The sequence below is a fragment of the Oncorhynchus mykiss genome, chromosome Y (assembly GCF_013265735.2).
Source record: "Oncorhynchus mykiss isolate Arlee chromosome Y, USDA_OmykA_1.1, whole genome shotgun sequence".
NCBI classification, from domain to species: Eukaryota; Metazoa; Chordata; class Actinopteri; order Salmoniformes; family Salmonidae; genus Oncorhynchus; species Oncorhynchus mykiss.
This window is the reverse complement of record NC_048593.1, coordinates 13,574,049-13,595,614: the sequence shown is the minus strand read 5'-3', so window position 1 is coordinate 13,595,614 and position 21,566 is coordinate 13,574,049. Positions and strand designations below refer to the sequence as shown.

At 43.5% G+C, this 21,566-nt stretch overlaps 1 protein-coding gene across 2 annotated transcripts in view; it reads left to right on the top strand.

Annotated features, from left to right (window-relative positions):
* LOC110509326 (high affinity cAMP-specific and IBMX-insensitive 3',5'-cyclic phosphodiesterase 8B) overlaps positions 1 to 21,566 on the top strand; it is a 94,102-nt gene that overhangs the window by 38,225 nt on the left and 34,311 nt on the right. For both annotated transcript variants that reach the window (XM_036967466.1, XM_036967465.1), the window contains exons 3-10: positions 3,579 to 3,769; positions 6,099 to 6,158; positions 8,008 to 8,065; positions 8,580 to 8,668; positions 8,788 to 8,866; positions 14,378 to 14,518; positions 14,679 to 14,767; positions 17,321 to 17,375. In XM_036967466.1, coding sequence (XP_036823361.1) covers positions 3,579 to 3,769; positions 6,099 to 6,158; positions 8,008 to 8,065; positions 8,580 to 8,668; positions 8,788 to 8,866; positions 14,378 to 14,518; positions 14,679 to 14,767; positions 17,321 to 17,375 — 762 coding nt within the window. The remainder of the gene's footprint in view (positions 1 to 3,578; positions 3,770 to 6,098; positions 6,159 to 8,007; positions 8,066 to 8,579; positions 8,669 to 8,787; positions 8,867 to 14,377; positions 14,519 to 14,678; positions 14,768 to 17,320; positions 17,376 to 21,566) is intronic.

The following is a 21,566-nucleotide window of genomic DNA, read 5'->3' as shown; positions in this document are numbered from 1 at the left end:
CCGGTTAGGTAATATGTACATGTAGGTAGAGTTATTAAAGTGACAATGCATATATAATAACAGAGAGTAGCAGCATCATAAAAGGGGGGGGGGGGGGCAATGCAAATAGTCTGGGTGGCCATTTGATTAGGTGTTCAGGAGTCTTATGGCGTGAGTGGTAGAAGCTGTTTAGAAGCCTCTTGGACCTAGCCTTGGGGCTAGAGCACAGTCTATGACTAGGGTGGCTGGAGTCTTTGACAATTTTTAGGGCCTTCCTCTGACACCGTCTGGTATAGAGGTCCTGGATGGCAGGAAGCTTGGCCCAAGTGATGTACTGGGCCGTACGCACTACCCTCTGTAGTGCCTTGCAGTCGGACGCCGAGCAGTTGCCTTTACTAGGCAGTGATGCAACCCGTCAGGATGCTCTCGGTGGTGCAGCTGTAGAACCTTTAGAAGATCTGAGGACCCATGCCAAATCTTTTCAGTCTCCTGAGGGGGAATAGGTTTTGTCGTGCCCTATTCACAACTGTCTTGGTGTGCTTGGACCATGTTAGTTTGTTGGTGATGTGGACACCAAGGAACTTAAAGCTCTCAACCTGCTCCACTACAGCCCTGTCGATGAGAATGGAGGCGTTCTCCTTTTCCACGTTGAGGGAGAGGTTTTTATCCTGGCACCACACTGCCAGGTCTCTGACCTCCTCCCTATAGGCTGTCTCATTGTTGTCGGTGATCAGGCCTAACACTGTTGCGTCATCGGCAAACTTAATGATGGTGTTGGAGTCGTGCCATGAAGCTGTTGTTGGTTAAGGGCTTGTAAGTAATGTGACAAATAAAATGTGATTTGATTTGATTATGTGTATGTACACGCACTCAAGCGGCAACACACACAGAACTGTGTACGTGTGGCGCCCCCTGTCTGGCCTGTGTGCGGGTGCAGGGCAGGTTGGCAGATTTTGGGACGGCGTCGCCTGAGATGTGTGTGTGTGTGTGGAATTTCACACGGCAGCTCCATGGTTACACAGCCCAGCTCGGGATCAAAGGGTGTAGACCTTTCACAGCCTCCTACCAATGCCAGCTCCTTTTCCCCCCCTTCCCTTTTCTCCTCTTCTTCTCATCCATCCTCTGCTCCCTTCGTTCCCTCATGCTCCTGCCAGTCTGTCCGGCATGACTGGCGAGACGGCTCGCTCTCTCTCATCTCCCTTCTCCTCTCTTCTTGGTCTCCCTCGGTCTGTTTCTCTTTCAATCAAATCAAAATCAAATCAAATTCTATTGGTCGGCCTACACATATTTAGCAGATGGTTTGTGCGGGCGTAGCGAAATGCTTGTGTTCCTAGCACCAACAGTGCAGTAATATCTAGCAATTAGAACACAAAGCTAAAAAGTGAAACGTAATTAAGAAATCTTTATAAATCTCTATCCCTACTTCCTTTCTCCCTGTGTTAGTTGTCCATTGGTGTATTGGTGTGTGTGTGTGTGCGTGCGTGCGTGCGTGTGTGCGTGCGTGCGTGCGTACACACACAAGTCCCTCCATTCTTGCCTCTTGTCTGTTACTGCTCTACTATAGGAGTCAAGTATTGGTAAAGTTCCCATACAGTATGAAGAACAACCGGTCGGTGTACAGTACAGGCCAGACAACTGTTGGTGTGAAATAAAGCTCTCATCAGCCATCATTAACCATCATCCACCTGGTTCCTGTTTACTCTTATACTGAACAAAAATATGAACGCAAAGCGCAACAAAAATATATAATATTTCAACTTTATTTAACCAGGTAGGCCAGTTGAGAACAAGTTCTCATTTACAACTGAGAAGATAAAGCAAAGCAGTGCGACAAAAAACAACAACACAGAGTTACACATAAACAAACATACAGTCAATAACACAAAAGAAAACATAGATTTTTCAATTTTTTCTATTACAGTTCATATGAGGAAATCAGGCAATTTAAATCAATTCATTAGGCCCTAATCTATGGATTTCACATGAATGGGCAGGGGCACAGACATGGGTGGGCTTGGGAGGGCACACTGTGCATTCGTAAACTATTCAGACCCCTTAACTTTTTTCCACATTTTGTAACATAACAAAATGTGTGAGTTGTCAAGGGGTCGGAATACTTTCCGAATGCACTGTGAGCCCACCCACTTGGGAGCCAGGCCCAGCCAATCAGAATGAGTTTTTCCCCACAAAAGGGCTTCATTACAGACCGAAATACTCCTCCGTTTCATCAGCTGTCCGGGTGGCCTGTCTCAGACCCTTCGGCAGGTGAAGAAGCCGCATGTGGAGGTCCTGGGCTGGCTTGGTTACACCTGGTACGTACATGCGGTTGTGAGAACGGTTAATCATACTGCCGAATTCTCTAATATGACGTTGGATGCGGCTTATGGTATAGAAATTAACATTAAATTATCTGGTAACAGCTGTGGTAGACATTCCTGCAGTTAGCATGCCAATTGCACGCTCCCTCAAAACTTGAGACATCTGTGGCATTGTGTTATGTAACAAAACTGCACATTTTAGAGTGGCCTTTTATTGTCCCCAGCACAAGGTGCACCTCTGTAATGATCATGCTGCTTCTTGATATGCCACACCTGTCAGGTGGATGGATTACCTTGGCAAAGGAGAAATGCTCACTAAAAGGGGTGTAAACAAATTTGTACACAACATTTTAGAGAAAAAAGCTTTTTATGTATATGAAACATTTCTGGGATCTTTTATTTCAGCTAATGAAAAATGGAACAAACATTTTACATGCTGCATTTATATTTTTGTTCTTTATAGATTAAGGAACAATAGCAGGCTTTCATCCCAGGAGATGCCTGGGAAAGTGGTGTGAAGTTGTGTGTTTGAACGGTTAATGTTGCAATATGTAACGTTTTGGGCGACCCGACCAAATTCACATAGAAATGTGAGTTACAGCTCTGTCATTCACATTAAAATCCGGTCTAAGAAGCGGTAGATATGTTCTATGTGAGCTATTTCTATGCTTCCCGTTCTCCTGTTTCGTTTTTGCATCTTTTATGTTCGGTTTTGTACACCAGCTTCAAACAGCTGAAAATTCAATATTTTTGATTATAGGAAAGATATTTCACAGCAGTTTTCTATGGTGCAATGATTATCTACGGTACAATATACATTGCTTGTTTTGTCACATAAACTGAAATTAGTCAAACTATTTGAATTTTAGCAACCAGGAAATGGCGGAGCGATTTATGCATATTGCACCTTTAATGTTTTACTATTTAATGTATTATTCTGTGTGATACTGTGCTGTATATCAACACTGATATGCTTATTAGTCTACCGGTCCTAGCTTCATGTTTGTATAAAACAACTTCAGAAAGATTATAACCACACACCATTGCTCCGACAAGCAAACAAATGATTTATTAACAAATTACTTATTAAAGTAACCAATGTTTTGGCAGCAAGCTGCCTCTGTTCAGGTAAGAGGTATTTCAGACCATCTGCTCTCTCTCTCTCTCTCTCTCTCTCTCTCTCTCTCTCTCTCTCTCTCTTCTCTCTCTTCTCTCTCTCTCTCTCTCTCTCTCTCTCTCTCTCTCTCTCTCTCTCTCTCTCTCTCTCTCTCTCTCTCCCAGGTCCTGCTGGTGTTTGCGAAGGAGGATGGTCAAAGCGATGCCTTCTGGTGGGCGTGTGACCGGGCGGGTTTCAGGTGTAACATCGCCCGAACGCCTGAGTCCGCCATCGAGTGTTTCCTGGACAAGAGCCACGAGATTGTAGTCATCGATGGACGCCACTCACGATACTTTGAGGCAGAAGCTGTCTGTCGGTAAACTCAAACTGTCTGTCTGTCTGTCTGTGATGGGCAACTTTGATGGGGCTGGGGGCCACAAAAAATCTTGCTCACAGGTCTGTGTACCCGAATCCATACCCTCACACACACACACATTGCATTGTGAGCAAAAAAAAATTGTGGTCACCATCTTGACAGTGGAGATAAAAAAAATGTTTTAAAAAGTAACTTTTGTGCAATTCCACACATTTTGCCATGGGGTGTAGAGAAAATTATGCAGTTTTATAGCACGTTTGCTGCAATTTTGCCATGGAGCAGAGTGAAGATTTTACAGTTTTAAAACTAATTTCATGCAATTCTCCACATTTTGCGATAGGGTGGAGAGAAATGTTTGCAATTTACAATATGATATCTGGGTGACACTGACGAACCAAATCAATGCCCCCCCCCCCCCACACACACAGCCGGTAATTCCACCTTGATAACAAGTTTAGATAGCTGGCCTCTAAACTAATTTAGCAATCTAAAAATGTTTAGCTGATCTATGGATTTCACATGACTTGGAATACAGATATGCATCACAGATACCTCATGATTTAAGGTATCTATTTAAACATTTAAGGGTGTGCATCATAAAACCAGTCAGTATCTGGTGTGACCACCATTTGCCTCATGCATCTCCTTTTGCATAGAGTTGATCAGGATGTTAATTGTTCATTGTTAATGTTGATTGTGGCCTGTGGAATGTTGTCCCACTGCTCTTCAATAGCTGTGCGAAGTTGCTAGATATTGGCGGGAACTGGAATACACTGTCGTACACGTCGATCCAGAGCATCCCAAACATGCTTAATGGGTGACATGTCAGGGGGGGTATACAGGCCATGGAATAACTGGGACATTTTCAGCTTGTGTACAGGTCCTTGCGACATGGTGCCGTATATTATCATGCTGAAACGTGAGGTGGCGGCGGCGGATTAATGGCAGGACAATGGGCCTCAGGAGCTTGTCACTGAACGTTCAAATTGCCTATCGATAAAATGCAATTGTGTTCATTGTCCGTAGCTTATGCCTGCTCATACAATTAACACCGCACCATGGGGCACTCTGTTCACAACATTAACATCAGCAAACCGCTCGCCCGCACTTCGCCATATACGTGGTCTGTGGTTGTTAGGCCGGTTGGAATAGTTCAATAATTATCTAACATTCAAGTCTCTGTCAACAGTTCTGGTGGACATTCCTGCAGTCAGCATGCCATTTGCATGCTCCCTCAAAACTTGAGACGTCTGTGTCATTGTGTTGTGTGACAAAACTGTACATTTTAGAGTGGCCTTTTATTGTCCCCCGCACAAGGTGCACCTGTGTAATGATTATGCTGATTAATCAGCTTCTTCATATGCCACACCTGTCAGGTAGATGGATTATCTTGGCAAAGGAGAACAGGGATATAAACAAATTTGTGCACAAAATATGAGAGAAATAAGATTTTTGTGCATATGGAAAATTTCTGCGATCATTTTTTTTGCAGCTCATGAAACATGTTGTGTTTATATTTTTGTTCAGATACACTAAAAACTCAAACTGTCCTAATAATCCCACCCAGTATTTATCATGTGGTCAGACCATCATATGCTTCTTTATACAGTATCTAGTGATTAGAGTTATTAGTCACGCATGGTAATATTTTCCCAGAAGCAGTGGCTTCTTTCTTTCTTTCTTCCTCTCTCTCGTCTCTCTCCTTACTTTCCTCCCTCCCTGCATGTCCCCTGCCAGCCAAGAGGCTTTTGCCATCACTCACATTTATCCTTTCCTCCCACTCTCTCTCCTTCTCTCTCTCTCCTTCCCTCTTTCTCCTTATCTCTCTCCTCTCTCCCTCCTTCCCTCTTTCTCCTCTCTCTAATCTCTCTCTCTCTCCTTCCCTCTCTCTCCTTCTCTCAAACTCCTTCCCTCTCCCTCTCTCCCTCCCTCCCTTCCTCCCTCCCATCCCTCCAGTACATTGTGTCCATGGTGAGCCTGTGTAAAGTAGAGAAATGTTCTCTCAAATGCCAATGACATCACTCCTCCACTGCCCACATGTTTATACTGGCAATCATTCTAAAGCCTCCTCTCGTGTTGTGTGTCTGTCAAATGAAGCGATCAACTCAATCACACTTATTGCTCTCAAACCTGCCTCGTGAGTTAGCGAGGGAATTTTTTTAAGGTAAAGCACAAAAGCACTCCAGGTCTTCGTATGTCGTCCAAAACATATATTTGATCATTTTGTGGTTGTGAAAATATATATTTTTCTTTGACCATCTGCGGGATTCCGAGCGCTTCTGTTTTTATCCGTCTCTTAGATGATCAATCTCTTGTGTTGTTGATCCAGGTTGATTCGTGCCACAAAGCGCTCAGAACACACAGTCATTCTGGCCGTTGTGCCACAGACGTAAGTACACACGTCTATCAAATCGGAATTGATTGATGGCGTTTATTGCCATTCAAGGGGATTATTTTTCTCACAACTGAAGTTACATACATATTCACACAAACACCAAATATAATGATACATGTTTTCACGTTGATGGTGATAATGACATGCAGTACATGTATGTGTATTCTATAATGATACAGTGCCTTCGTAAACTATTCACACCCCTTGACTTGTTCCACATTTTGTTCCAGCCTGTATTTAAAATGTATTACATTTACATTTTGGTTCACTGATCGACACACAATACCACATAATGTAGCCTAGTGATTAAGTTTGAATCCCCGAGCGGACTAGGTGAAAAATCTGCCGATGAGCCCTTGAGCAAGGCACTTAACCCTAATTGCTCCTGTAAGTCCCTCTGGATAAGCGTGTCTGCTCAATGACTGAAATGTATACGTCAAAGTGGAATTTTGTTTATAGAACATTTTTTAAATGAATACAAAATGAACAGCTGAAATATCTTGAGTCAATAAGTATTCAACATCTTTGTTATGACAAGCCTAAATAAGTTCAGGGGTAAAAAAATGTGCTTAGCAAATTGCATAATAAGTTGCATGGACTCATTGCATGTTCAATAACAGTGGTTAACAGGATATTTTAACAACTACCCCATCTCTGTATCCCACACATACAATTATCTGTAAGGTCTCTCAATTGAGTAGTGAAGCACAGATTCAGCCACAAAGACCAGGGAGGTTTATTCAATGCTTCGCAATGAGGGGCAACAATTGGTAGATGTGTAAAACAAACCCAGCTGAATAGCCCTTTGAGCACAGTGAAGTTATTAATTTCACTTTGGATGGTGTATCAATACACCCAATCACTACAAAGGTACAGGCATCCTACCTAACTCGGTTATCGGAGAGGAAGGAAACAGCTTAGGGATTTCACCTTGAGGCTAATGGTGATTTTAAAACAGTTACAGAGTTTAATGGCTCTGTAATGAGAAGGCTGAGGATGGATCAACAACATTGCTCCACAATACTAACCTGACTGCCTAGAGTGAAAAGAAGGAAGCCTAAAAAGAATACAAATATTCCAAAACATGCAACAAAGCACTTAAGTAATACTGCAAAATCTGTGTCAAAGAAATTCACTTTTTTCCTGAAATACAAAGCGTTATGTTTGGGGCAAATCCAACACAACACACTTCATATTTTCAAGCATGTTGGTGGCTGCATCATGTTGTGGGTATGCTTGTCATTGGCAAGGACTAGGGAGTTTTTTAGGATAAAAATAAACAGAATACAGCTATAAGCACAGGCAAAATACTAGACGAAAACCTGGTTCAGTTTGCTTTCCAACAGATACTGGGAGAGGAATTCACCTTTCAGCAGGACAATCTACACTACCAAAACAACATTGAATGTTTCTTAGTGGCCTAGTTACAGTTTTGACTTAAATCAGCTTGAAAATCTATGGCAAGACTTGAAAATGGCTGTCGAGCAATTCATTTTAAAAGAATAATGGCCACACAGCTGTAATCTTCTCCAAAGAGGCTTCTACAAAGTATTGACTTAGGGGTTTGAATACTTATGTAAATTAGATATTTATGTATTTCATTTTCAATAAATTTGCAACAATTTCTAAAAACATGTTTTCACTATGTAAATATGGGGTATTGTGTGTAGATGGGTGAGAAACAAAATATATTTATTACGTTTTGAATTCAGGCTGTAACACAACAAAATGTGAAATAAGTCAAGGGGTATGAATACTTTCTGAAGGCACTGTATATCTTATGTGAGCTGATGATGATAATGTCATAGTGTGTACTGCCTATGCTGTTCTCTCTACTCTATAGGCCTTCAGGTCAGGAGGAGCAGTCTGTTCTTCCTCTCCTCTGCGCTGGATTCAGCAGAGTATGCACTCTTCTCCTTCTACGTTCTCTATGTACTATAGGGGGAAGAGGGGATATGACTTTATATGGCATGACATCTGCCCCCACCATCTCCTCTGGAACTCTGTAAAGTGTACTGAGCCAGACAACTCAAAACACTCATCCTATCCTATCATCCATCTGCTGAGTCAGTCAGTCAGCCAGTCAGCTAGCTCATCTTATAAACACATCACAGTGTTTACCAACTGTTCTGTACTTTATTGTATGTGACCAGTCTATTTAACATGTCAGCAGGTCACAGCTCTCGTCACATGTCCTACCTCCAGGCTCATAGCTGACCTTGTTGGTCATATTTCACTTCATGTCTCTCTCTCTCTCTCTCTCTCTCTCTCTCTCTCTCTCTCTCTCTCTCTCTCTCTCTCTCTCTCTCTCTCTCTCTCTCTCTCTCTCTCTCTCTCTCTCTCACTCACTCACTCACTCACTCACTCACTCACTCACTCACTCACTCACTCACTCACTCACTCTCTCTCTGTCAGAGGTATGTGGAGAACAGCAGTGTCTCTGCCTGCTATAATGAGTTGCTCCAGATTGAACATGGAGAGGTGCGCTGCCAGTTCAAACTCAGGTACATTGGGCCTCACACACACACACACACACACATACACACACACACACACACACACACACACATACACACACACACTATGTATGACTAAACAGATCACTCTCTCTTATCTCCCTCAGGGCGTGTAACTCAGTGTTCACTGCTCTGGACCACTGTCAGGAGGCTGTGGAGATCACCAGTGAAGACCATGTGATACAGGTATACACACACACCATTGGCGTAGCGAAAACCCTGCAGCCTCCGCATGGAGGGGGCCCACAAGCTCTGGGGGCCCATGCACTGGTCATCTCATATTCACAGTTGAAGTTGGACGTTTACATGCACTTTAGCCAAGTACATTTAAACTCAGTCTTTCACAATTCCTGACATTTAATCCTAGTAAAAATTCCTTGTCTTAGGTCAGTTAGGATCAACACTTTATTTTAAGAATGTGAAATGTCAGAATAATAGTAGAGAGAATGATTTATTTCAGCTTTTATTTCTTTCATCACATTCCCAGTGGGTCAGAAGTTTACATACATTCAATTAGTATTTAGTAGGACTGCCTTTAAATTGTTTAACTTGAGTCAAACGTTTCAGGTAGCCTTCCACAAGCGTCCCACAATAAGTTGGGTGAATTTTGGCCCATTCCTCCTGACAGAACTGGTGTAACTGAGTCAGGTTTGTCGGCCTCCTGGCTCGCACACACTTTTTCAGTTCTGGCCACAAAGTTTCTATAGGATTGAGTTCAGGACTTTGTGATGGCCACTCCAACACATTGACTTTGTCATCCTTAAGCCATTTTGGCACCGGAGGAGATGGCCGCCGTTTTACGGTCTCCTAACCAATTGTGCTATTATGTGGGTTTTTTTGCGATATTTGTAGATTATTTTATACATAATGTTTCTACAACATCAGGACAGCGATCACTCACCTCGGATTAGACAAATACTTTTTTCAACAACAACAACAACAAGCAGGACTCACACGATATTCACCAAACACCCCACAGGGCAGACATCCCAATTATTCGCAAAAGGAAGCGATGCAGAGGAAGAAGAGCCGGATGCCTCGTCTGGTCCACAGAAGACGACTAGGAAAGCTGCCGTTACCGTCAATATTACTCGCCAATGTGCAATCATTGGACAATAAACTAGACGAGGTACGATCACGAATATCCTACCAACGGGACATCAAAAACTGTAATATCCTATGTTTCACGGAATCGTGGCTGAATGACGACATAGATATTCAGCTAGCGGGATACACGCTTCACCGGCAAGATAGAACAGCACACTCCGGGACGAGGGGGGGGGGCGGTCTGTGCATATTTGTGAACAACAGCTGGTGCACGAAATCTAAGGAAGTCTCTAGATTTTGGTCGCCTGAAGTAGAGTATATTGTGATAAATTGCAGGCCACACTACTTGCCTAGAGAGTTCTCAGCTATACTTTTTGTGGCTGTTTATTTACCACCACAATCAGATGCTGGCACTATAAGACCGCACTCAGTCAGCTGTATAAGGAAATAAGCAAACAGGAAACCACTCACCCAGAGGCGGTGCTCCTAGTGGCCGGAGACTTTAATGCAGGGAAACTTAAATCAGTTCTACCAAATCTCTATCAACATGTTAAATGTGCAACCAGAGGGAGAAAAGGTTACGAGTTCAAAGCTCTCCCTCGCCCTCCATTTGGTAAATCCGACCACAACTCTATCCTCCTGATTCCTGCTTACAAGCAAACATTAAAGCAGGAAGCACCAGTGACTCGGTCTATAAAAAAATGGTTAGATGAAGCAGATGCTAAACTACAGGACTGTTTTGCTGTCACAGACTGGAACATGTTCCGGGATTCTTCTGATGACATTGAGGAATACACCACATCAGTCACTGGCTTTATCAATAAGTGCATTGAGGACATCGTCCCCCACAGTGACTGTACATACATACCCCAACCAGAAGCCATGGATTACAGGCAACATTCACACTGAGCTAAAGGGTAGAGCTGCCGCTTTCAGGGTGCGGGACTCTAACCCGGAAGCTTACAAGAAATACCGCTATGCCCTGCGACGAACCATCAAACAGGCAAAGCGTCAATACAGGGCTAAGATTGAATCATACTACACTGGCTCCGATGCTCGTCGGATGTGGCAGAGCTTGCAAACTATTACAGACTACAAAGGGAAGCACAGCTGCGAGCTGCCCAGTGACACGAGCCTACCAGACGAGTTAAATCACTTCTATGCTCGCTTCGAGGCAAGCAACACTGAGGCATGCATGAGAGCATCAGCTGTTCCAGATGACTGTGTGATCACGCTCTCCGTAGCCGACGTGAGTAAGACGTTTAAACAGGTCAACATACACAAGGCTGCAGGGCCAGACGGATTACCAGGACGTGTGCTCCGGGCATGTGCTGACCAACTGGCAGGTGTCTTGACTGACATTTTCAACATGTCCCTGATTGAGTCTGTAATACCAACATGCTTCAAGCAGACCACCATAGTCCCTGTGCCCAAGAACACAAAGGCAACCTGCCTAAATGACTACAGACCCGTAGCACTCACGTCTGTAGCCATAAGTGCTTTGAAAGGCTGGTAATGGCTCACATCAACAGCATTATCCCAGAAACCCTAGACCCACTCCAATTTGCATACCGCCCAAACAGATCCACAGATGATGCAATCTCTATTGCACTCCACACTGCCCTTTCCCAACTGGACAAAAGGAACACCTATGTGAGAATGTTATTCATTGACTACAGCTCAGCGTTCAACACCATAGTACCCTGAAAGCTCATCACTAAGCTAAAGAACCTGGGACTAAACACCTCCCTCTGGAACAGGATCCTGGACTTCCTGACGGGTCACCCCCAGGTGGTGAGGGTAGGTAGCAACACATCCACCACACTGATCCTAAACACTGGAGCTCCACAGGGGTGCGTGCTCAGTCCCCTCCTGTACTCCCTGTTCACCCACGACTGCATGGCCAGGCACAACACCATCATTAAGTTTGCAGACGACACAACAGTGGTAGGCCTGATCACTGACAACGACGAGACAGCCTATAGGGAGGAGGTCAGATACCTGGCCGGGTGGTGCCAGAATAACAACCAATCCCTCAACGTAACCAAGATTAAGGAGATGATTGTGGACTACAGGAAAAGAAGCACCGAGCACGTCCCCATTCTCATCGACGGGGCTGTAGTGGAGCAGGTTGAGAGCTTCAAATTCCTTGTTGTCCACATCAACAACAAACTAGATGGTCCAAACACACCAAGACAGTCATGAAGAGGGCACGACAAAGCCTATTCCCCCTCAGGAAACTAAGTTGGTACCTGGAGTGCCAAGTCTAGGACAAAAAGGCTTCTCAACAGTTTTTACCCCGAAGCCATAAGACTTCTGAACAGGTAACCAATGGTTACCCGGACTATTTACATTGTGTGCCACCCCAATCCCTCTTTTACGCTACTGCTACTCTCTGTTTATCTTATATGCATTGTCACTTTAACTACACATCCATGTACATACTCCCTCAATTGGCCCGACCAACCAGTGCTCCTGCACATTGGCTAACTGGGCTATCTGCATTGTGTCCCACCTCCTGCCAACTCCTCCTTTTACACTACTGCTACTCTCTGTTCATCATATATGCATAGTCACTTTAACTATACCTACATGTACTGTACATACTACCTCAATAAGCCTGACTAACCGGTGTCTGTATATAGCCTTGCTACTCATATTTTCAAATGTATTTTTACTGTTGTTTTATTTATTTACTTACTTACACACACACACACACACACACACATTTTTTTCGCACTATTGGTTAGAGCCTGTAAGTAAGCATTTCACTGTAAGGTCTACACCTGTTGTATTCGGCAAACGTGACAAATAAACTTTGATTTCATTTCATTTGATGCTTGGGGTCATTGTCCATTTGGAAGACCCATTTGCGACCAAGCTTTAACTTCCTGACTGATGTCTTGAGATGTTGCCTCAATATATCCACATAATTTTCCTGCCTCATGATGCCATCTAGTTTGTGAAGTGCACCAGTCCCTCCTGCAGCAAAGCACCCCCTCAACATGATGCTGCCACCCCCGTGCTTCACGGTTGGGATGGTGTTCTTCGGCTTGCAAGCCTCCCCCTTTTTCTTCCAAACATAACGATGGTCATTATGGCCAAACAGATCTATTTTTGTTTCATCAGACCAGAGGACATTTGATTTGCACTGAGTGGTATGATGGCTGCGTGGTCCCATGGTGTTTATACTCGCGTACTATTGTATGTACAGATGAACGTGGTACCTTCAGGCATTTAGAAATTGCTTCCAAGCATGTACTAGACTTGTGGAGGTCTACAATTATGTCAATTTGCCTATCAGAAGCTTCTAAAGCCATTATATAATTTTCTGGAATTTTCCAAGCTCTTTAAAAGCACAGTCAATTTAGTGTATGTAAACTTCTGACCCACTGGAATTGTGATACAGTGAATTAGAAGTGAACTAATCTGTCTGTAAACAATTGTTGGAAAAATGACTTGTGTCATGCACAAAGTAGATGTCCTAACCGACTTGCCAAAACTATAGTTTGTTAACAAGAATTTTGTGGAGTGGTTGAAAGATGAGTTTTAATGACTCCAACCAAAGTGTGTGTAAACTTCCTACTTCAACTGTGTATATAAAAAAATATATCAATAATTTTGACAGTAACTCCCCTTTTTAATTTGCACATGTAGCAAGCCAAGTGTTTGTGTTGACGAATCTACATTGGTATGGGTGAGTCAGGCAGACAATAGTCTTCATGCATCGTGCATCTAGTTAAAAAAAGTTAAGGGAAATCAGGTCAGACTCTTGATATGGATGGAGAGTGAGTATGTTCTTCAAGATGGATAAAGACAAGGCCAGATCAAGTGGTGCACGAAAACAACGCAAGAAAGCGTTACCTGATCAAGGTCGTGCCAAATTACCGAATTACCAACTCGTCCTCAACCAACGAAACACCATCGCAGGCAGAAGCTAGTAGGCTTAGTTATGTAGCAGCCTACCAGTCCCGACCACTGTCCCCCGTCCCGGCCATTAAAGTGGCCTTCCTCCTCCTCTTCGTCCTGCCCTCGAGAACAGTGGCAGTTCCTCTAGTGAGAGTGCCAGCCCTCCTCCTCTTCCTCTTCGTCCTGCCCTCGAGAACAGTGACAGTTCCTCTAGTGAGAGTGCCGGCCCACCTCCTCCTCCTCCTCTCCCAGAAAACTAAGCTGATGACTGCCGGAGACCCAGCGGCAGCTCATGAGAGCAACCCCCCTTCTGTGAACACTGGTAAGCCTACGAGTGATGAGACGGATGGCCCTGTAGGCCCTGTAGGCCTATAGCTTCATGAAACATAAACGTTAGGCTTAACATGAGATAATGACAACCACATCATCTGATAGCATATCGATAGGCAGCCGCGTAGACGTTGCAATTTCAGAACCATGGACAGCGATCGATAGTATATGCTTTGTGAGTGGCTGAAGCGTTTTTTTTTTTTAAATGTAGGGAGGGGAGGGCCCAAACTCTGACTTTGCGGTGGTCGAGAAACTACGCTACGCCAGTGACGCACGCGCACACACACACGCGCACACAAAACGCAGTCGGTCTTGACCTTTGCTGGGTCGTTTAGGTATTCAGTGAAATGATGGTGAAATAAATAAAGTTCAAATGGAAAAACCAATCCATCTCTCTCCCTCCTCCCCCAGTATGTGAACCCGGCATTTGAGTGTATGATGGGTTACCACAAGGGAGAGTTGATAGGGAAAGAGCTGACGGAACTCCCCAAGAGTGACAAGAACCGAGCAGATCTTCTAGACACCATCAACACCTGCATCAAGAAAGGAAAGGTGAGAGAGCATTAGACACTGAAAAACCTCGGGACCTCATTGAAGAACATCCAACTATTCATCTAGATTTTTTTCCTCCTGTGTTTTCTATTCAGTTGTCCGATTGTAATTCTCTAGGAGTGTTATGGTGTCGCCTGACTGTAGCTTTCTCTAAGTCTAGGAGTGGCAGGGGATCTACTATGCCAGGAGGAAGTCGGGTGACAGTATACAGCAGCATGTCAAGATCACGCCTGTGATTGGCCAGGGAGGGTAAGTCACTGCCTTCACCCCTTCCACTTAAATAACAGAGTTTATCAACTCTGGCAAGCCGCTGTCTTCCTCAGTAGATGTGCGTGGGTAAAATCACTGGGGAAGCCAAGCCAATAAAAAAGCCAAATTGTGTCGTTTCCTGTATAATCCATTCGTTCAGACTCCACCGTGACAACAAACAAACAGTCACACAGTGGCGGTATGAATTCAACTACACATACGTTTGTTTCATCACAAAACCAGAGAGAGCAACCATTCACCTTTCCGGTGAATTCCACAAAGCAAATATTGCACATTTTGTTACGTTACAGCCTTAAATGGTTATTTTCCCTCATCAATCTACACACAATACCCCATAATGACAAAGCAAAAACAGGTTTTTAGAAATGTTTGCAAATCTATAAAAAGTCATATACACTACCGTTCAAAAGTTTGGGGTCACTTAAAAATGTCCTTGTTTTTGAAAGAAAATACATTTTTTGTCCATTAAAATAACATCACATTGATCAGAAATAAAGTGTAGACATTGTTAATGTTGTGAATTACTTTTGTTGCTGGAAACGGCTGATTTTTAATGGAGTATCTACAGAGACCCATTATCAGCAACCATCACTCTTGTGTTCCAATGGCACGTTGTGTTAACTAATCCAGGTTTATCATTTAAAAGGCTAATTGATAATTAGAAAAGTATTTTGCAATTATGTTAGCACAGCTAGAAACTGTTGTCCTGATTAAAGAAGCAATAAAACTGGCCTTCAGACTAGTTGAGTATCTGGAGCATCAGCATTTGTGGGTTCGATTACAGGCTCAAAATGGCCAGAAACAAAGAACTTTCTTCTGAAACTCGTCAGTCTATTCTTGTTCTGATAAATGAAGGCTATTCCATGCGAGAAATTGCCAAGAAACTGAAGATCTCGTACAACGCTGTGTACTACTCCCTTCACAGAACAGCGAAACTGTCTCTAACCAGAATAGAAAGAGGAGTGGGAGGCCCCGGTGCACAATTGAGCAAGAGGACAAGTACATTAGAGTGTCTAGTTTGAGAAACAAACGTCCTCAACTGGCAAAGTCCTCAACTGGCAGCTTCATTAAATAGTACCCCCAAAACACCAGTCTCAACCTCAACAGTGAATAGGCAACTCCTGGATTATGGCATTCTAGGCAGAGTTGCATAGAAAATGCCATATCTCAGACTGGCCAATAAAAAGAAAAGATTAAGATGGGCAAAAGAACCCAGACACTGGACAGATGAACTCTGCCTAGAAGGCCAGCATCCCGGAGTCGCCTCTTATGTAAATAAGGTATTTCTGTTTTTGAATATTAATACACTTGCAACAATTATGGGGTTTTGTGTGCAGATTGATGAGTATTTGTTTTTCAATTTAATCAATGTTATAATAAGGATGTAATGTAACAAAATGTGGAAATAGTGAAGGGGTCTGAATACTTTCTGAATGCACTGTATATGCTTAGTTTAATACAGTGGAAACAAAGTTTAAGATAGCAAAAACAATTTAGTCCGATCAATGTTTCTAAATATCATGTGCTGTCTGTGTGTGTGTTTGCGCACAATTGAAAAAATGATAGGCTTTTGTAGACTAGTTGAATGCCAATGCCATCCTCTTCTCTTTCATGTTGGCAAAATGGTCTATGGCTCTGTCATACAGTATGCTTTTAGTTTTCTTTTCATTGGCTACTTAGCTGAAATGCTTGCGAGCCTAACTTCCTCTCATGGGCAGCAATGAACCAGCTAAGCTAGCTAGTTAACGTGATGGTACTTGCTACATCTAGGCTACATATTGAACTTCAATCGTCTCAGGCCAGTGTCACAACATATTCATTTATGATAAGATCAGAACTGCTGTCTTAATCGTTTGGCGTATAAAGAGAATTAAGTCAAAACCACAAGTCCAAATCCACATCTCCGTCCATGGCTTAGGAACGGGCCGGTTTTGCAAGCTAATTACTGCAGGACATCAACACAAGCAGACAAGAAAGATTACATTTTGCTTAGGATGTGATTTGATTGGTGCGAAGCCAAATCCAAACAGGTCTCCCTTGGGGGGTGTTTTTCTGCGCCAGGACAACCCACAGTTGAGCTCAACGCTGATTGGCTAATTATTTTTAAATCGTTTTTTCAAGGGAGGCCAAATGCTTGCTGGCATCAATCAATCAAATGCTACAGGCGGACACATGTCATACTCTTTTGTTCCAGACAGAATCAGATACATGGGCTACACATACTGAGACAGAAGGGCGCTGTTTCCCTCGCTCGGATGATTTCTCCGGTGAGATTCAGCCACTTGCGAATTGACAGAAAACGATCATTTTTATTTTTGGGGGTCAAATATTTGTGGAAGCCTGGCTTCTCTTGGCATCCATGAATACACGCCACTGGTCTTCCTTCTAGGAGGACCGCTTACAGTTAATTGGTTGTTAACTGGTTATTAACTGGTTGTTTAAATGGTTAACTGGTGGTTGATAGGTTGTTAACTGGTAAATGGCTACATATGGTTCCCAATCTAATATGCTTTTCTTTCAATCTCTTTACAGAAAGATCCGCCATTTTGTGTCCATCAAGAGGCCCCACAGTGACAACAACAAACAGGTGAGCCATGCAGCCAGTAGTTAGATAAACAGGCATGAAAGTTTATTTTTATGTTTCATGTAACCAGAGCAGTCAAAGTGGTCTTAATCGTTGGTAGATAGCTACATTACCTATTCTTCAACTATGTGTACATAAGAGAAATATATACCCCGTCAAGTATAACTCATATGGCCTCAAGGTTTTGTGGAGCAATGGCAGCTCTATGCTGTATGGAAGGCAGGTGGTGTTTCCTGTGATTTTCCCTTATATGCTAGCATTGTAGCTAAATGGTACACATTCAACCTCAAGTGGTTCAGGGACAGCCCTATGGTAGCCATGTGAAGACCATTTTTCTACTACTGTATGATGCCTTTCATTGCAGTACAATGTGTATGGCAACTGCTCTGCATCCGACCGCAAGGCTCCCTGCCATCCAGAGGACCTCTATACCAGGCGGTGTCAGAGGAAAGACCTAAAAATTGGCAAAGACTCTAGCCACCCAAGTCACAGTCTGTTCTCTCTGCTACCACACGGCATGTGGTACCGTAGCAACAAGTCTGCGACCAAAAGGCTCCTGAACAGCTTCTATCCCAAAGCCATAAGACTGCTGAACAGTTCATTAAATAGCTACCCAGACTTTCTGCTTTTCACCCCCTACCTAAATGTACATAGTACTTCCATCAATCATCGAAACGACATGTACATATTACCTCAATCAATTACCCCAACTATCTTGTACCTCCTGCACTGACTCAGTGCTCCTTGTATACAACCAACTAGTTTATTTTGCTCTATTTGTTAATTTTCTACCTTTTTAACTGCATTGTTGGGAAATTGGCTCGTAAGTAAGCATTTCACGGTAAAGTCTACACTTGTACGTTACAAATTTCATTTAATTTGAATTTGTTGGCCTCACGTGTTCCGTACCAGTCTGACAGCCAGCACTATGCTATGTGGTAGTCATTGCTTGTCCACTCTACTGTGTATGTACAGTACCATGTGAGTAAGAGAAGGTGTCTAATGTCTGTGTAAGTTGCTTTGGCATGCTAGCATTGTTATGGCATTTATGGCATCTGTAGTCTATAGTGGCCTGTATTGTTTTGGCTTGCTCACGAGCACATGGTGCTCAGTAGGGTTGTAGGCTAAGAGCTAGTGTTCATGCTAAGCTAAGCTAGCGCTAAGCTACAATAACCATCCCCTGCTAAGGCCTTTGAGGGCTAGCAGCCAGACACCGCCAGAGCTATTAATACCTTAAGGCCAAGTTAGCTGTTCCCTGACCTGTGCTACGCTACGCTAGGCTAGCTAGCCGCTGCCTTTCATCTGCTGTCTCTGACTGGCGGTGAGTCCAATGTTTCCATCTGCATGCCAAAGCCGAGCACTGTTCTGTTCTCTCTCCTGACTCTTATCCTTGGGAATCACTAGGTTGTCTCCAGTCCTACATGTGACAGATCTCCTCATCCTATTTGTTTAGCATTATAACATTTAAAAGAGATTTGTTTTTCATCTCAATGGGGGACAGTTAGCAATTTTTTACATTCACCATCACTCTGTCAAAGGAAATATAGTATTCTTTCTAACAAAGATATCTACACTGAAAATATATACAAACGCAACATGCAACAATTTGAAAGATTTATCTGAGTTACAGTTCATATAAGGGAATCAGTCAATTGAAATACATGCATTAGGACCTGATCTATGGTTTTCACATCACTGGGAATACAGATGTGCATCTGTTGGTAACAGATACCTTAAAGATAGTGTGACCATGATTTGCCTCATGCAACGTAGCACATATCCTTCTCATAGAGTTGATCATGCTGCTGATTGTGGCCTGTGGAATGTTGTCCCACTCCCCTCCATTTGCTGTGTGAAGTTGCTAGATATTGGCCGGAACTAGAACACCCTCTCGCACACGTTGATCCAGAGCATCCCAAACAAGCTCAATGAGTGACATGTCTGAAGAGTATGCAGGCCATGGGACATTTTCAGCTTCCAGGAAATGTGTACAGATCCTTGCGACATGCGGCCGTGCATTATCATGCTGAAACATGAGGTGATGGCGGCGGATGAATGGCACGACAATGGACTTCAGGATCTCGTCACGGTATCTCTGTGCATTCAAATTGCCATCGATAAAATGCAGTTGTGTTCGTTCATTATTCCTGCCCTTACCATAAACCCACCACCACCATGGGACACTCGGTTCACAACGTTGACATCAGCAAACCGCTCGTCCACACGGCACTATACTGCCCGGTACAGTTGGAACCCAGGATTCATCAGTGAAGAGCACACTTCTCCAGTGAGCCAGTGGCCATCGAAGGTGAGCATTTGCCCACTGAAGTCGGTTATGACGCCAAATTACAGTCAGGTTAAGACTTTGGTGAGGATGACGAGCCCCCAGATGAGCATCCCTGAGACGGTTTCTGACAGTTTGTGCAGGAATTCTTTGGTTGTGCAAACCCACAGTTTCATCAGCTGTCCGGGGGGCTAGTCTCAGATGATCCTGCAGGTGAAGGCGTCAGATGTGGATGTCCTGGGCTGGTGTGGTTACACATGGTCTGCGTTTTTTTGAGGCAGGTTGGACGTAATGCCAAATTCTCTAAAATAACGTAGAGAAATTAACATTCAATTCTCTGGCAACAGCTCTGGTGAACATTCCTGCAGTCAGTGTGCTAATTGCATGCTCCCTCAAAACTTGAGACATACAGTGCATTCGGAAAGTATTCAGACCCCTTGACTTTTTCCACATTTTGTTACGTTACAGCCTTATTCTAAAATACATATTTTTTAATTACATCATCAATCTACACACAATACCTCATAATGCCAAAGCAAAAACTGATTTTAGACATTTTTGCAAATGTATATATAAAAAAACTGATATCACATTTACATAAGTATTCAGACCCTTTTCTCAGTACTTTGTTGAAACACCTTTGGCAGCGATTACAGCCACAAGTCTTCTTGGGTATGGTGCTACAAGCTTGGCACACCTTTATTTGGGGAGTTTCTCCCATTCTTCTCTGCAGATCCTCTCAAGCTCTGTCAGGTTGGATGCGGAGTGTCGCTGCACAGCTATTTCCAGGTCTCTCCAGAGATGTTCGATCGGGTTCAAGTCCGGGCTCTGGCTGGGCCACTCAAGGACATTCAAGCCACTCCTGCTTTGTCCTGGCTGTGTGCTTAGGGTCGTTGTCCTGTTGGAAGGTGAACCTTCGCTTCAGTCTGAGGTCCTGAGCGCTCTGGAGCAGGTTTTCATCAAGGACCACTCCGTTCATCTTTCCCTTGATCCTGACTAGTCTCCCAGTCCCTGCCGCTGAAAAACATTCCCACAGCATGATGTGGGAATTCCAGGTTGTAAGGCAACAAAATAGGAAAAATGCCAAAAGGGTGAATACTTCGCAAGCTACTGTACCTATATATATTTGAAACCATCATGAAACCTATACCACAATCATTTCATTTGACTTTGTGAAAATCCATTTTTTTTTGACCTAACTTTTTCCATGTGGTTTCTTCTTTCACAGACTCCATGAAATTATAAATATTTGGTCAAATTATGAATTTTGTGTATGTTTTCCTAGAAACACGTGTGGTTCAATTCACCCCTTTGGCTCAACTTACCCCACTCTCCCCAAAAGGTAAAGGATACATAGAAGTAGAAATCAAGTGATGTGCTGAGCACTGCTGACTAAGGGAAAAGTCAACTCTGGGAAAGAACTGAAAGTAGCACACCCATCTCTTCATTGCAGTGTGATTTATGACGTTGCCCTATCAGCCCTTACAGTACTTTTCTGATTTGGAATCCTTGCGGCCAACTGTTGTCAAGACAGCAGTGTTGTACTTCCAAAAACATTCCTTACCTCAGGACACTTCAACGGGAGACTATCCAGTAAAATAAAGAAAAAAAGGGAGCAGTCTGTTTCTGCGTAGACCTGGATAGATTTATTGACGACTCATCCTGAATGGAGAATTGTTAGTGGGCGTGGCGTTTGGCCAGAGCGATGTGGATGGGTAGCCAGGCAGAGTTGCTTTGAGCACGAATCAGAACAACTCCTCTTTCTGGTCTTTCCCAGCGGGACACTTGGCCGATGTCCCAAGTCTGCATGTTATAGTCTAGTTGTTGAGTAGACAGCAGGGTCTGTAAGTAGACCTTCACCATGTAGGACCTATTTCTATTTAACTGCCCCCCTCTGCTCTCACTGTCTA